We start from the raw sequence: 15,854 nt of genomic DNA on the forward strand, positions 1-15,854 counted from the left end.
CTGGGGAAGGAGGAGCCCAGTGTGATGATGATGAGCAAACCCTGAAGCCTCAGAAAAGAGTAAAAGGTCTGAGAGCAGAGTTTCTGTCAGGCTGGCCCCTGGAGAGACTAAATGTCTTGGCCCAGTGCTCATCAGGGGAAGCAGCTTCAGACTGGAGCTGCCATGTGTGCTAGGGGAGCATTCGCCTCTGCTGTGAGGTTATTTCATTGTAATCACCTTGAAAAATATTCTAGAATAAAGGGATTGGGCAACCTGCTTTGAGACTGAGGCCTTTCGCTAAAGCAGAAATTAATTCTTTCCTGTTTGTTGAACAAAGCCACCAGATGCCCAGAAGGGACGTTATTTCGTTAGTGCTGCCCACCTACGGGAGAGGCTGGGGACACAGTTGTGTGTGACAGGGGCTTTGCTGCAGGGTTGGAGAGCACATCCCAGCGTGGTCTGTGTGCAACTGCTGCGCGTGCTGGTGAACAACATGACGCTTCTTAAAACTGCCAGCTGATGCTCTGGGGGGCAGATTTATCCACCTGATAAATGTAGTCCTCAATACCACAGTGCAAGATTTTGAAGGCTCTCTCTCCTCCTGATTCACGCAGGAGCAGGGCTCGAGCGGCGTGCTGTTCCGAGGCCCCTTGCTATTCCAAGTTACAGTAGGATACATCCAGAAATGGTGATTATCACAGTCTGAATTTTAACCACACCTGCCCATTGCTGGCTCCAAGGGCAGGTGCTTTCTAGGTGCTCCAAGGGCGGTTTCTGCTTTCTAGTCCTCTCTGCCCAAGAGTTGCTGATTTGGAAGGGCTTGACTTCCAAATAATTATACACAGCCCAAGGAATGACTTCCTTTCCCAACTACAAATCCGTGGGTGGTTCAGACCCATGCCCTCTGTGTAAGGGCTTTTCTTTCTCTGTTTTCCTTTCCATAATTTCTCCTGTGACTTGTGCCATGACCCTGCCCTGACTGGGGAGGTTTGATTTTTTTCGGAGAGATCATTTACTCCTAGATAAAGATTAATTTTCATTTTAATTTTTAACTTAAATCTCTTAGGTGAAAATGTTTTTGCAGGCCATCTAAGATGCTGTTATCTTTGCCCAGCTTTGCCTCTTTCACGGGTTGCTTCACCCTGCAGGTAATGAATAACCTCTCCTCCTGCTGGGCAGGCTGGGTTTGTGTGGGGAGGTGGGCTGATTGCTTCCTTTCTCCCTTCTCTTCGGGAATCAAAGACATTTTTAGTGCCAGAGTGACATCTCTCTGCCTCTTGCTTTTGCTAATTCATACGGTGTGAGACGATGCTGTTCCTACACCGTGTCCCGCTTACCTCCTCTCTGCGGGGAGCCCAAACAGAGCTCCCAGAAATGACTATAGCGAAAGGGTAGGAGCTGAGTAAGCCCCAGGGAAGCAGGGCTCCAGGCACAACAGCTGCATTCACAGCCCGGCCCTGACACAGGCTCTGGGGCTGTCCTGGGGCACAGCCCTGCGCTGCACTCCTCAAAGCCACATAGACCAGTCATTGTCCAAGCAAGGATGCAAACGCATATATCCAGACTCCCGGTCTCCTGCTTTTACCACAAATGCTGTTGTTTGTAATGCAAGTGGGTTTGGGATGGATGGACGGTTCCTGGGCAGTGGACGGTTTGAGAGAGGACTGGATATAAGCTGAGATCATGTCCTTTCCAGTCCGTCTGTGGCCTGCCTGAGGTGGATGCGAGAGTCCAAGTTTGAATGTGTGCTGTGTCCAGTGTAAGTGTGAACCTTGCTGCACCTTGGAGCAGTCCCAAAGCATCCTCAAGGCTGATGCCATCTCATATCACAGTATGGAGCAGACAAAATCCTTGTGATCTAAAAGGGCTCAAAAAAAAGTTATCAAATGCTGTTTTCCTACCTACGGGACCATTGCATCATTTGTGAGATTGGGGTAATCTTACAAAAGTGATGTGTGTTTCCACTGATGTCTCTGACAGGTCTCACTCTGTTAGGCGCTGCCTGAAACCAGTAGGAACAGATCTTTTAGAAAGACTTCCACATTCATATTGTTTCAATAATCCAGTTCTCCAAGACATGTTTTTTATGTTCCTTTTGTTGTGTATAGAGTGGAAAGTGGTACCGGTTAGCACTGGATGGGGAGCAGGAAGAAATGTTCCTCGCTGAAACACTCGCTCAGGAAAGAGGGAGGCATGAGACTGAATTACAACTTCGGAGTTTGCAGTGGTGAATTAGTTTTTCACCACCCTCTGATGGGGAAAAAGCCAAGAGGAGGTCAGCAACTGCATTTTATTGAACTTTCTATAATGTAGCCCGCAGTAAGGAAGAGTAAGAACTGTAAAAGTGCCTTGTTAGGTGTTTTACACAAGGCTGGCAAATCACCCAAACCAGGCTATGGGGCTACCCGGCGTAAGGAGTAGCGGCTTTAGGTCTGCACACCGTATAGATCTTTAGGACAGCCCAGATTCAAAGTGTCAATAAATAGGAAGAGTGCAGAGATAAGCAACAGAGCTCCCAATCTGCAGAGGCAACAAGTGCGTCCGGATTTTTTTTCATGTGAAGATTGTCCAGTTTTGTTTTCCTTCGCTGGGAGAAAATGCTTCACTGTAAGGACACAAGAAGGTGGGAAAGGAGGGAAGATGCTGTCCACCCAGCTTCACACATGGCCTGGAGCAAGTCCTTTGCCTGCAGGACCTGCTTCTCCTTCACTGTACCGTGGGATGAGCAATGCTTGTCTATCCTGAAGGATTATTGTGGGATTGGCATTTTTAAGATAGAGAGCTGAAGGCAGAGGGTAAAGAGCTGCCTGTGTTCGGAGAAGAGGTTAGATGAAGAGGATGGATGAGAGGGATGAAGAGGAAATCTAAAGAGAAATTTCATGATTGATGCAGAATAATAAAGCAGATATGGGATTCCCAGGTGCTGGGAAATTATTGCGGGCAGAAGGATCTGAGCTCAGCTGTGGAAGAGAAGCAAACCTGCCCCGCCGCGCTCGGCGGGAAGCCGGCAAGCCTGTACCTTTATGAGTTGTGTTTGGACTTTGCCTTTTGCAGACATAAATTCCAGTTTTTGTGGAGAGCTGGGGGTGGAGGGGAAGATTGTGCAAAGTGCAGCAAAAACCCTGACATCATTTACTCTGAATAAATATAATGCAATAATGTGAGCATTCTAATAAAGGTGTCTCAGTGGCTTTCCAGAGAGGCAAGCTCCATCAAAATATGGCTGCCTTCACACCTCTTTTCATCTGTGGGGTGTGCGCATTGCTTTTATCAGCTGCGCTCTATGTTTTAAAACTTTTTAAGCAATCAGCTTTAAATATGCCTCCTGGTCCGTTTCCTCTTCCAATCATTGGCAACCTACATTTGCTGGACATCAGAAGGCAAGACAAGTCGCTAATGAAGGTAAGAACAAGTGTCCTTTGTTTCTGGGGTGTTGAATGTCAGCATGCACCTATTTAAAATTCTCCTCTGGTGGCAGTTCTGAGATGAGTTTTGGTGCCAAATGCTTTTTGAAAAATCTGTGATGTTTTAAAGTTTTCGGAGTGACCAAGGAAACTGTTAAATCCCAACACTGCGGAGGGTGATGTTAAAGATGAGCAGTGCTTATATGAGAACTACTCACACGTTGAAAAATATGCGTATCTGCATCAGAGCAGACCGATGGACCTAAATTTTGGCATCTTCCTTGCGTTGTGAAATACTTTAAAATATTTGAGTGTCCACGTAGCCAAATTAAAAGATTGATGCCAAAATAGCTTGCATTTCTTATTTGTGTTGCCAGTTTTTCATGAGAATGGAAATTAATATAGCACAGCCCAAAGAAGAGATGTAAGAGAAATAATCTGAAACAGTGAATGACTAGGACTTACGCAAGACAAGGTTTTCTGTAGGAGTCACAGTTGCCTTGTACCTGTGTTCCAGAAAAAAAGGGGAAAATTTCAATGTATTTGGTCTCTCAAAGCCAAAATGTGGCTCAGCAGGTCAGGACGTGGGGTGTGAATATCCTGCACCTTACACCAAGCCTTGTAACATCAGGTTGCCAGCAGCCCTCTAACCAGCTTAGCATTCCGTAGGGAAGAGGAGCTGGCTTTCCCCGTCTCGTTCCCATCACCGTGCCATGCAAGGGGCCTCCAAGGTGTCCTGGAGATGCATCTTCGTCTTACACCAGCCAGCTCACAGTGGGCTCAACACCCAGAGCCTGGGAGGTGGGAAATGATTTGGACTGTGGTTCCTGTTTCTGGCAAGACAAGGAATCCTTCTGCAGAGGAGGGTAGGGGAGAAGCGGTTTTTGGCGTGGTGCATGGACGTGCTGGGAAGAATGAGGAAAGCACAAACTGGAAAGGAGGTGACCTGAGGACCCAGGAGCAAGGTGATAGCACCTTAGTAAAGCACAGGCTCTGGGAAAGGTGTTGGGCACACTGGCCACCCCGATGCCCTCTTTCCCCCATTGAACTGTAGCGTCAAGAAGCCAACTGGAAGAAGGGTCTACTGCTGAAATCAGCCAGGAAAGGGGTCTGTGGTTGCAGCCTGGGGGACCCTCTCACTGTCCTCTGCCCTTTGCAGTCTGCTCTGCCCTGACTGCAAAGGGCAGAGGACAGCAACAGGGTCCTCTGGGCTGCAGCTACAGCTGGGGTGAGATTTTATATTGGGCTTGTGGAACTGCACGAATGATCTGAAAGCTGACTTGCCAGAAGACTTTTAAGGTATTAGCGAACAAATGACCTGGAGTAGAAAATCCTTCCTGAAGGGAGACTCCCTAAAGGATTTCCATGTGAAAGTTGCACAGTAGATGATGCAGCAACAAAAATGTTATTTTGAACAAATGATTGAAATCAGCGTCCTGTGAACTATTTTTTTGTGTAAATTCAACAAGCCTGGCTATATTGCTGAAGCACTGATTAGACTCTGCCTGGGCTACCTGTTTGCTTTGGAACAGCAGGAGGGGTCGCTAATCTTTGGAGCCTCCTCTGGTTTACGTTGCCAGAACTGGTCTCCTTTTATGGGACACCAGGCTTGATCTTGCGATAGCTTTATGCAGTTCTCACTCCATTGCTCTCAGTCAAGTCTTAATTCCTTGTAAGGCCTGGCAGGACCATGTTTGTAAGCCTCCAGAGAGCTCCTGCTACACACTATCTCAGATCTCATTATAAAGTCCTGCTGTGCGTTCGCTTGAAAAATATGGTGCAGCAAAAATAAAAAGTGGAGTGTGGTATTGTGGTAATTTTCTAAGGCAAGTCGAAAGAGCAATGGTTTCTTATGACTTCATATGTCTATCCTTGGTGAATCATATTATATACCTCTTTGCATTAACTGCAACAAAGCTTTTCTTTAACTTTTTGTTATAAATAAGGACACCTGCTCTTTCATATTCTTGTGGTGGACGGTAGCGTTACAGCCTGCCTGGTCAGCAGTTGCTCCATAGATGTCTGACAGATCTTGGTGATGCTTTTATGCTGCTGTTGGTGCCCAAAATGTCGTGTTACCTTCTGCCTCTTTTCACAGAATCACAGAATCACAGATTGGTAGAGGTCGGAAGGGACCTCTAGAGATCGTTTTGTCCAACTCCCCTGCTTGAGCAGGGACACCCACTGCACCAAACTGAGCCCAGCCAGCTCAGAAAAAAAGTGGTTTTATGGAAGTTGTTGGGTTAAACAGACCAGTGTTTGTTTGTTTTGATCCCGCTTTCATTTAAGCGTCTCAGGGCTTTATCTCTGGCATCCCTCCAGCCCCTCTGGCCACAGAAGGAGGAGGGAAGGCAACTATTCAGCCACCCCAGCAGGACATACCACTCCCACTGATGACCTCCGCACTCTGATTTTTCTCTCCTAGATTTCAGAGAAATACGGCCCCGTGTTCACTGTCCATTTAGGGTTTCAGAAGGTGGTGGTGCTGACTGGCTACGAGGCAGTAAAGGATGCCCTTCTGAACACGGCAGATGAGTTTGTGGACAGACCAGCTATACCAATATTCTACCACATCCAACATGGAAATGGTACTGCCAGGTTGAAAAGATAGGGACGTGCTTGCTGTGCTGTTTCTCAAATCTGTTGTTTCAATTCCAACAGCATTTAAGAGTCTTGAGCTGTGTCCTTATCATCGAAGGATACATTTTGTGGGGCTTGGGGGCAGTTGTGTGTTTTCTTAAGAAAAATACTTCTGGGGATCTTATTTGCCTTATCAGTTTTTTGCTTTTAGTGGCACTTGGGTCAGATTTCAAGGGGTTTCTTTTGTGCAGTGCAGAGGGAAGGAAATTATTTTTCACAGTGTGAAGGCTGAGGTCCTTATGCAATCTCTTTTCTACAGTTACTGGGAGTTCAGACAAAGCGTGGATCACACATGACTCATGATAAAGACTGCAAGAACTGGCAAGAGTGCAATAGCACGGGCTGTTTGTACCTCAGACAATTACTTCTGTAAACAGATTTTTGGCACGTTTTTGAATTGCATGTTAAAAAGTAATACATTGCCCAAGACTAGACATTGAAAAACAATGAAGGGAATAATCCAGGGCTGAAAGGGAAAGATTTGATGACCTAATATGTATATAATGCATACAGTGCGTGGGGTTTTTTTTCATCTTGTTTTTAAGAGTGAGGCCCAGTGTGAGGAAGGGTACACTACGCTACTTTCCCAACCACCATATGAAGACGTAGACTATGGTCAGCCCTGGAAGCCCTCCTGGGAAGGGAGGACTTCTGAATTGTACACAAACACCTCCGTGCCCTCTTAGCTGAGCACTTTTTTTGGCAGATGGGTTGGCCAGCTAGGGGTTATTCCCCAGCTGTAGGCAAAGGTGCCCCCCTGCCACCCCTCCTTGTCCCCCAGCACAGTATACAGTTCATCCTCTAAAACATAAGTTGTTTAGTGAAATCGTTTGTCCTGTTCATGACAGGGATAGAGTGGTGTCATCTGCTCCTAGCCTTGCTCTCTGAAACAGCTGGGTAATTTTTCTAAGGAAAAACAAGTCAGCCTGAGACAAATACCATGCATAGAGCTTTTTACTCTGTATGGCTGCAAAGAGACAAAGCTATAAATAAGCCAAACCAGAGCTTTGGTGTGAGCAGCACCCAACTGTTTAAAGTATTTCCTCCTGCTCTCCTGAACCTACCTGGGGTGCTGCTTTCCCAAGCCAGCACCCACAGAGCCATCCAGTCCTCTCCCAACCAGGCTCAACCAGGTTGCAAAATACCTGAGCTCCCCAGCTGTGCTTTTGGTGTTTCTGAGAAAATCCTGTACCGCCTTGGCAAACACAGCGTGCAATCCCTCCGTAGGTGTGTTCTTTTCTTCTCAAGAGCTCTGGAAGACAACGCGGCGGTTCACCGTAGCCACCATGCGGGATCTTGGCATGGGGAAGAGTCTTGGAGAAGAAAGAATGCTTGAGGAGCTTCACTTTCTCACTGAGTTGATCAAATCCTTCAACGGTGAGCTGGAGATGGCATCGAGTGTTTCATGCTACTTTACAAAGCCACTGTGAAGACCTCTGGGTTGCTCCAGAAATGACCAATACAGTTATGATTTTGTTCACTTCTAGGTGGACCTTTCCAATTACGATTTTTGAATATGGCCCCCACCAACATCACCTTTGCTATTCTTTTTGGGAGAAGGTTTGATTATGAAGACCCAACGTTTCTCACTCTGTTAAGACTCATAGATGAAGTTATGCACCTTCTGGGCTCTCCATTCTTGCATGTAAGTTACCCTCCTGAGATGCTCCAGTATCTCATTGGAGCTGGTAGGTCAAGCTGACTATTACTGGATGTTTTTGGAGAATCTTTAGGGTACTGAAACGTAAGAATCATAGAATGGTTTGGGTTGGAAGGGACCTTTAAAGTTCATCTAGTCCAACCCCCCTGCCACGGGCAGGGACGAGATTCTTTGCTTTGGGTTTTTCTTCCTTTATGAAATCCTCTTGCGAAGGAGGTCCAACATCACGTGGTGGCACTGGGTTGCGATGCTGATGTGACCTTGCCAGCAGAAGGGATGTGCCTGATTCTTCTACAGCCAGAAGGTGCAATAAGTGAGGCTTCCAATGTGGTGGGACTTGGGGCAGGCAGTGTCCAGGAGCATTAGTGGAAATCCACAGAAGCACTGTAGACTCTGCCCTTTATGTTATTATTTATAGTCACATTATTTTGCAAACTTTATGGTTTATGGCAAATTGTAGTCTCCCATGAGGAAACAGACCCTGATGTAGGACTGGGATCTGGGCAGCCATCTTCGGCATTTCACAGTAACTGCAGGAAAATGTTCCTGGAGTATGTCTCCAAAATGTCTGTAGCACTTTTGACAGAGAGTTCAGAGGGACTCTGCTTACCTGTTTTTTGATGGGGTTTTTTTTTTGCTTTTTTGTCAGTATTTTCCAGCAGTACCCACAATAAAACACAACATGCCAGCATCTCCTACTCCCTAGTATTTTTGGTCCAAAGAAGTGTCAGGTCATAGAATCACAGAATGTCCTGAGCCGGAAGGGACCCATGAGGATCATCGAGTCCAACTCCTGTCCCTGCACACACCACCACCAATATTCACACCATGTCTCTGAGGGCCTTGTCCAAGTGCTTCTTGAATATCACCAAGCTTGGCGCCGTGGTGCCTCCCTGGGGAGCCTGTTCCAGGGCTCCACCACCCTCTGGGGGAAGAGCCTTTCCCTAATGCCCAGCCTAACCCTCCCCAGCACATCTCCCTGCCGTTGCCTCGGGTCCTGTCGTGGGTCACCAGAGAGAAGAGATCAGCACCTGCCCCTCCTCCTCCCCTTGTGAGGAAGCTGCAGACCACGATGAGGGCTGCCCTCAGCCTCCTCTTCTCCAGGCTGAACAAACCAAGGGACTTCAGCTGCTCCTCTTAGGGTTTCTCCTCTAAACCCTTCACCAACTTCATGGTAGAAGAGACAGGAGGGAATCAGGTGCCTCTTGGAGGGCATGGCCCAAGTTAGTTTCTTTAAAAACACCCTGGTGATAAAATTATTAAAATAATGACATTATTTGTGCACATACAAAGGAAAATACCCAGGCTTGTTCCAGTTATTTTCTGCTGGACGCTGTGCGAACATCCCAAAAGTAACCTCTTGTCTTAGGAATAATTGCACGTGTATTTGGAGGTTACTAGGCTTTGGTCCCTTGCTACAGCTTAAGAAACTAGTGAAGTTAGAGGTAGCAGTACGAAGTACAGAGCTGCAGACATGACACACAATTCCCATTGTAGCATGAAATCATCACCTGCTCAAAGGAGCTGCATTGGTATAAAAAGAGTATCCCAACTAAGAGGCCCTCATCTGAGCCAAGGGCCCTTGTTAAATTTAATTCGCCACCACAAGGACTAGAGTATTCGTTACTTAAGGTAATACTAGAACAGCCATCCAAAAAGCTGTCAAAAAAAAGGATGTTGATGAATTTATTACCTGAATGAGACCTATTTACAATAGTTACAATTTACAATAGTTACAATTTACAATAGTACAATATCCCTTTTCTTTTAATCTCTGTGGCAGGTTTAGTTTTTGCAGGAAACAGCAAAAATGATAACCAGTTAGCAAGAGCAAGAGATTTGTGAATCTTACTCTGCAGCCAGTTTATTTATAACATTGAGAAATGGTGTAAGTAACCCCCTGCACATAAAATGCAACTGTTTATTGTGCTGTGAAATTTAACGATGCTGAGAACTGAGTGTAATTGATTTATAATTCATGCGAAAGTTAAAAATGATGATCTAACAACTTTAAAACATAAGTATTTTGGCTTGCTAAACATTCGGAGTTTTCTTTGCGTAATGCGTAATGCTTTGTCTTTTTGCTTTATTACCTCTTTAAAAATGTAATTTCATTGTTTTGTGAGTTTACTATCACTTTCCCTTAATTGTATTTTTTTTAATTTGTGTTTATAGGCTCCGTCTAGACTACTCTGATAGGCTCCATTCATTTCTGTAAAGAACTTTTAATAAGAGGAAGTATTTTTGTACATTAAAATTTTTTAGTTGCCAAAAAAGGGAGAGTCCAATCACGTGTCGTTTGGTTCCTCACATAAATGATTTCTCCATTATGATACCGGAGTTTTACAAGGTAATCAGTGAATTTAATTTTTTCTGTGGTTTTTTTTCCCCCCTTTATTTTCTTTTTAGTTATTTAATTTCTATCCATTCCTTGGATTCCTCCTCAAACCTCACAAGCTGATACTGAAAAAAGTAGAAGAGGTGTGTGTGATCTTAAGGAAGTGCATCAAGGAAAGCAAAGAAAGTATTAATGAAAACAACCTGACGAGCTACATTGATGCACTGGTATTCAAACAAGAGGTATTTCAACAACATGACGACGCCTAGTGTGGTATCTTATACAGAGATGCTCCGTGTTACTTGTCTAATGAACATGCTGTACTACGGTCTATATGAAAATATTTAAATTTTTGGTAAACATCCTCCTATTTTAATATGTTAAATACTGCTTACTGAAGGAAAAGCAAAAAAATAATTAACTAGACCATATCGCATGGATGTCTAAAACTTGTCCGCAGGTGCCAGCTACAGTCCCTTCCTTGCTGCAGAGAGAGAGAGAGAGGGAAGGGTAATGTCATTTTTCCAACACACTCCGGGCAGACGCATCCCTACCTACGGGCACGGGAAGAGGCAACAGATTCCTGGTTGCAGAGATGCAGAAGTTCCTGTTGTGCAACCACATCACCTGCTCCCATGTAGTGGATTTACCAACAGGAATGATAGTGTGGAAGTACAGCAAGGAAGGATTAGTCTTTATTTGTCCTTTTTCTCCAAGCGTTTGCATCCACGTACTTGAGATGGGTGGTGGGCAGGATGGGTACTTGGGCTCGACGCTTTGTGCAAGTGCCTCAGGTGTTGCACACAGGAACAGCATGAAGCAGGGCCAGCAGAGTTGATGTGCCAATGGTGTCCTCGGTTTTCCTGCGACTCCTAGAGTGCCTGGCACACTCCCGGACAAACCCCATCTCCCCAGCTTGGGAAGGCACTGTCCTGCACCTCTCAACAATTATCACCTTCTTAGGATGCCCAAGCAGGGGATGCAAGTCCTGAGTCAATTAAGTAACCACTGCCCAGAGCAGATAAATGTCATGTGATGTTGGAAAATTAGTGAATTTGTCCAGTTAGTTCATTTTCTGGGGGCAAAATCTCAAGTGTGAAAATATTTTTGCTGAAAACTGGAGGATTTCTGTAATGGTATGTCAATGCAGTGCACCTTGGCGCCTGTAGTTCACACACATCATACTGTAGTGTCGCTGAAGACTACATTGCCCATCCTAGTTCTCACTTTTCATGCTAACAGTAGCGGGTTTTTTTCCTTTTTATTTCCCTGAAGGAGCAAAATAAAAGCAATATGCTTTTTCACGATGCAAATGTTTTGGCCTCTGCGCTTGACCTGCTCATGGCTGGCACTGAGACCACATCCACGACATTGCAATGGGCCATCCTGCTGCTGATGAAGTACCCCGAGATTCAAAGTAAGACACCTTCATGGTTTTGCTTTTCTTATGAAGGGTACTGAAGTACTCTGCAGTGACTTCGTAAGTGCGGCTCACCTGTAGAAGCTTTTGTAGCCTCTCATGCATCCAAAATCTAAGCATCTAGGACCTCTCCACTTCTGTCCAAGCATTGTATGCTACCATTCAGGACCAAAGGATCTGAGGGGTTGTTCCCTCTCTGCTCCCAGGGGCTAGGCAACCTCCTGCCCTGGGGTAGTCCAACCAACAGTCAGCACGAGCTGGGATTTGGATGTGCTTTACCACTGAGGGAGACTCACTTCATGGCTTTCCTTTGCCCTGCAGAAAAGGTGCACACAGAGATTGAGCGAGTTCTTGGCCCTCGTTCCTTGCCTACCTTTGAGGACCGGAAAAACATGCCATTTACCAACGCGGTGATCCACGAGGTGCAGAGATTTGTCACCCTCCTGCCACATGTTCCACGGTGCACCGCTGTTGACACCCACTTTAAAGGCTACTTCATCCCTAAGGTACTTGCTGCTCTCCAGACAAAGAGGAGTGTGCAGCACACCAGTGACCCACAGGGCGAAATGTCACAAGGAGTGGGGGAGCTTGAAGCACAGGGCTTTTGGTGAGGAAGAGCCAGTTCCCTAATCCCCCATCTTCTCTGTGTCTGATGGCAGTGTGACTTCAGGGCTATGGACACAACTTCCCATTTCCCATAACTCAGTCTTAATAATCTGGAGTCCGTTCTTTATTCTCTTCACTCTCCATTGCCCTTCATGCCCTGTAGAGCAGCTCACCCTCTGGTCATTGCCTTGCTTGAGACAAGTAGAGTAGCTGGGCGGGAAAGAAGCCTGGTCCACATCCTTCTTCTGCTTCATAATTCAGGAATAAACAACAACAATTGTTTAATCACTTGTTAGTAATTCCAGTGAACTGGGCATCCCCACTAACTGAGGGTCATATGGTCATGTACAAGCCTAGAAATTCCTTCTTCAGAGGTAGAAGTTTGCTTGCAGACAGAGCCCAAGGGGAGGAATGGTTATGTGGCTGAATGGGCAAAGCCAGAAGCTTGCTACACATGCTAAAGCAGAGCGTGGTTGTGCTGCAGGGAACAACAGTGATTCCTCTGCTCACCTCCGTGCTGCTGGATAAAACGCAATGGGAGACGCCAGATGAGTTCAACCCTAGCCATTTCCTTGATGCAGATGGGAACTTCATAAAGAAGAAAGCATTCCTGCCCTTCTCCACAGGTAATGAAAGTGTTTGATCCTGCAAAGGGCACTGAGTTCCCACTGCCCCTCAGAAGGTCGTAGCCAAGGGGCAGGATCAAAGCGTCTGTTGGGAATGTCAGTGGTGGGGATGGTTTAGAAATAGCTGCCCAGGGTTTTGATGACTTGCACACAGCCCCTTGGCCTACACTGGGAGGCACACTGGGTCCTGGTGTTTATAGACACCACTGGGACCTACAGAAGACTTAAGGCCTTCAAGCAAGAGTTCAGCCTTCCCTCTGCCTTGCGAAGGCCAGTTTCTAGGGTGTCCCAGGTCAATTCCTTGCAGGCTCAGGGTGAAACAGCCCTGTTCAAATGCCTGTAGGAGACTAACAGTGATGGCTACTGAATATCATGCCACACTATTTTGCATTTCTGAGGCCTATACTGTCCCTCACACTAACAAGTAGTAGGGAAGAGGTGTCAGGTTGAGCCACCGCTTACCCAAACACTCCACCAACAGCCATGCTTTTGGCATTGCAGGGCGGAGAAACTGCATTGGAGAAAGTCTTGCCATGATGGAGCTCTTCATCTTCTTCACAGGCTTGATCCAGAAATTTACTTTTAAGCCTCCACCTGGGGTCACAGAATCTGAGCTGGACACGACTGCAGAGGCTGGATTCACCATGAGACCCCATTCACAGTGTGCCTGCGCTGTGCTACGCCAATAAGCCCAGGGCTCTGAACTGAGAAAAATCCACATAATTGTCTTGTGTGGAGCCTAGCAGATGCACAAAGGGGAAACCAGATCCCTGTCCAGTAGATACAAGTAGAGTTGTCTTACTCCAAACCTTGCCAGTGCTGGCTATATGCTTAAAATATCTGTTGAACAAATATTTTTTCTAAGAAGCAGAGGAAGACTGGTGGGTAAGGTTACCTAGAAAATCCCAGACAGATACATGACTGGAAATGACAGGACAAGTACTACTTTACACTTCAAATACACAACATAAGAAAGTTATTCTAGTTTTGAGCTTCTGGGAGAAGGTGATTCACAAGAGAGGATCATTTCTTCACTTGGAGAGCAATATTAGATGCAAATGTTGATCATCATCTAATCCCTGCTCTTTTCCCATTCCCTACTGCACACAGGATAAATTATTCCCAGATACCTGCTTTTTCTGTGTCTGATGGATGTTCCTCCAACATTTTGCAGACTTCTGGTTTTGAATCCCAGATGCTGAACCCTGGACATTTTAGGTACCCCTTGCTCTGCAGGATCTCAGCACAGTTCCTTGGGAGTCTTTGGCTCTTTCTGTGTACAGCTCTGCTATGCCTGCACTGATGTGGGGCTTAACAGCTCCCCCCAGCCAAGTGAAGACACTCACCCCGCTGCATTTTCACAAGGGTAGCTCAGATACATAAGCACAACTTTTCAGAGCTCCATGAACAAGCAAGCATGCAAACGTTGCAAAGATGTTTCTAAAAAGCTCTTTCCTTAAGCAGCACAGAAGCTGGGCAGATCTGGGCAAAGTGACAGAAAACCTGTCCATCTCCCCTTTCCTTCTCCCAGGTTTCTGTAAGATTTGTCAGGACCCTATCTTTTCCCAATATCCCCATATCTTCTCCTCCTCCTCTGAGATGACTAGAGGTGGAGCCTCATCACATCCCCTCACCAGTGAAGGCAACAGGACTCCTTTACAGCAGCTGGCGTCTTCCTTGGTCTGAAACGCTGAGTGAAGGAGCTGATAGCACTGCAATGGAAGGTGGGTTGAGCCATTGTCCCACAAAGTGTTTGAGCTGGTTAACTCCAGGGAGGGATCCTAGTCTGCTGTACGATGGGGAGAAGACTCCTCCTGTTCCCTGCAGACTACCTGATTTTCCAGGTTAATGGTAAATAAACGGTGCCTATGTCTTTGCTCCCAGCCTTGCTCACAGCTGAATGCAGTTGGACTAGGGGTGCATAAAGCCTCAAGGCTTAGCTCTGCCCTCCTTATCCAGCCCTAATTTGTGGTTGGTAGGGCTTTTTACCCCAGTAAGGACTGCAGGGCTGGGCTGTCTGTGACTCAGAGGGATCGTGGTGCCATCTCGTGGCAAGAAGAAAATAGAAATTCTGTTCTGCACGATGGTATTGCCCTGGTCAGTGCGCAGAAGGGCTGCAGATACAAGGCAGCCCTCCTTTTACAAATCTTTACAGATGCTGCAGTCCTTTACCTGATCATTGCCCCTCTGAGAGCAGGAGCACCTGGTCCCAGCATCACGCAGCGCTAGGGATGGCAGGCTGGGCTATGGGACGTGCTGCCCAGCCAGCTGCATGTGGCATGAGCCACAGACACAGTGTGAGTTGGATTTGTTCAGATCTTACCTTAAAAATCAAGCCACCTGTCCTGCCCCAAGATGTTTGCTTTCAATTCAGGTCACTCTGTTGCAAGGCATAAACATGTTTTGCAGCTAGAGGGAAGACCCTCAGGGCCACTGAGGAGTACGGGAAATGGTATTTCCACCCCTGAGAGCCAATGATTTCTGTGAGATTAATCTGTAGCTGAGTCATAATCAATGTTCTGCCACCGTTTGGCTGAACAAATAAATGGGAGGCAGGCACTTTCTTTTGCGGAGATATATTCAGCTGTCTAATTCAGTGTGCTGGGGAGTGATCACTTCCATCTGCTAACACAGGCACAAGTAGGATGCACTTTCCAAAGGAATCAGAAAAACCTGTTTCCTATGGATGTTTGCACCTGGTAGCTCATGACTCTTGTTGAGGCACAGGTATTGCGCAGTCTGCTGGATTTCTGTACGTGGGCAGCACTGCCGCAGGCTTTGCCGGGCAGTGCCAGTGCGGAAGGTGGTGTCCAAACAGAGCAGGCTCTTAAGGCTGCTATGCCATGTAGGAAGGGATCCAGCTCTCACCTTCAAAGCCAAGATGCCGAGAGTTCATGGCAAGGGGTCAGGTCTGAGGTTCCACTAGCGAATTCATGCAGTTTTGAACCCAGCCCAGTTTTGTCCCCCGGGAGCACTAGTTTGTTGCATATCTGTCTTTTGAGTTCATACTACTTTTGGTGGGGCTAGAGCAGGAACAGTCCTGGCCCCTCTGAAGCCAAGGGCACAAGTTTGTTGTTTTGGTTTTTTTTTTTTTAAATTTCAGCAAGGCCAAGACTTCCTTCATTGAGCTGATATGTGGCTTGCTCCTTAGTTGCTTTACCTGTCTCTCCCTGCCTTCTCT

The 15,854-nt window shown here is 46.5% G+C and overlaps 1 protein-coding gene across 5 annotated transcripts; it reads left to right on the forward strand.

The window, feature by feature from the left end:
• Nucleotides 1–1,058: 1,058 nt before the first annotated feature.
• Nucleotides 1,059–15,250, forward strand: CYP2W1 (cytochrome P450 family 2 subfamily W member 1). 5 transcript variants are annotated; one of them, XM_075104963.1, is made up of 9 exons: nt 1,059–1,127; nt 5,809–5,971; nt 7,251–7,400; nt 7,511–7,668; nt 10,093–10,263; nt 11,297–11,438; nt 11,763–11,947; nt 12,532–12,673; nt 13,175–15,250. In XM_075104963.1, exons 1-9 carry the CDS (start codon nt 1,074–1,076, stop codon nt 13,360–13,362), a joined length of 1,353 nt encoding a protein of 450 aa, XP_074961064.1. In that variant the 5' UTR covers nt 1,059–1,073; the 3' UTR covers nt 13,363–15,250. The 5 variants fall into 5 exon arrangements, with proteins under 5 accessions (XP_074961064.1, XP_074961065.1, XP_074961062.1 ...); XM_075104961.1 differs by lacking the exon at nt 1,059–1,127 and adding an exon at nt 1,592–3,381; XM_075104966.1 differs by lacking the exon at nt 1,059–1,127 and adding an exon at nt 6,283–6,392 and having other exon boundaries at nt 5,885–5,971.
• The last annotated feature ends 604 nt before the right edge of the window (nt 15,251–15,854 follow it).

This window comes from Phalacrocorax aristotelis, chromosome 10, assembly GCF_949628215.1.
Source record: "Phalacrocorax aristotelis chromosome 10, bGulAri2.1, whole genome shotgun sequence".
Classification (NCBI taxonomy): domain Eukaryota; kingdom Metazoa; phylum Chordata; class Aves; order Suliformes; family Phalacrocoracidae; genus Phalacrocorax; species Phalacrocorax aristotelis.

Excerpts from the sequence above, each read along its gene's own strand:
- CYP2W1 (XM_075104961.1), top strand. The coding sequence starts at position 3,199 with ATGGCTGCCTTCACACCTCTTTTCATCTGTGGGGTGTGCGCATTGCTT. Across the intron at positions 3,382-5,808 it reads AAGACAAGTCGCTAATGAAG|ATTTCAGAGAAATACGGCCC; the intron begins GTAAGAACAAGT and ends TTTCTCTCCTAG. Across the intron at positions 12,674-13,174 it reads ATTCCTGCCCTTCTCCACAG|GGCGGAGAAACTGCATTGGA; the intron begins GTAATGAAAGTG and ends TTGGCATTGCAG.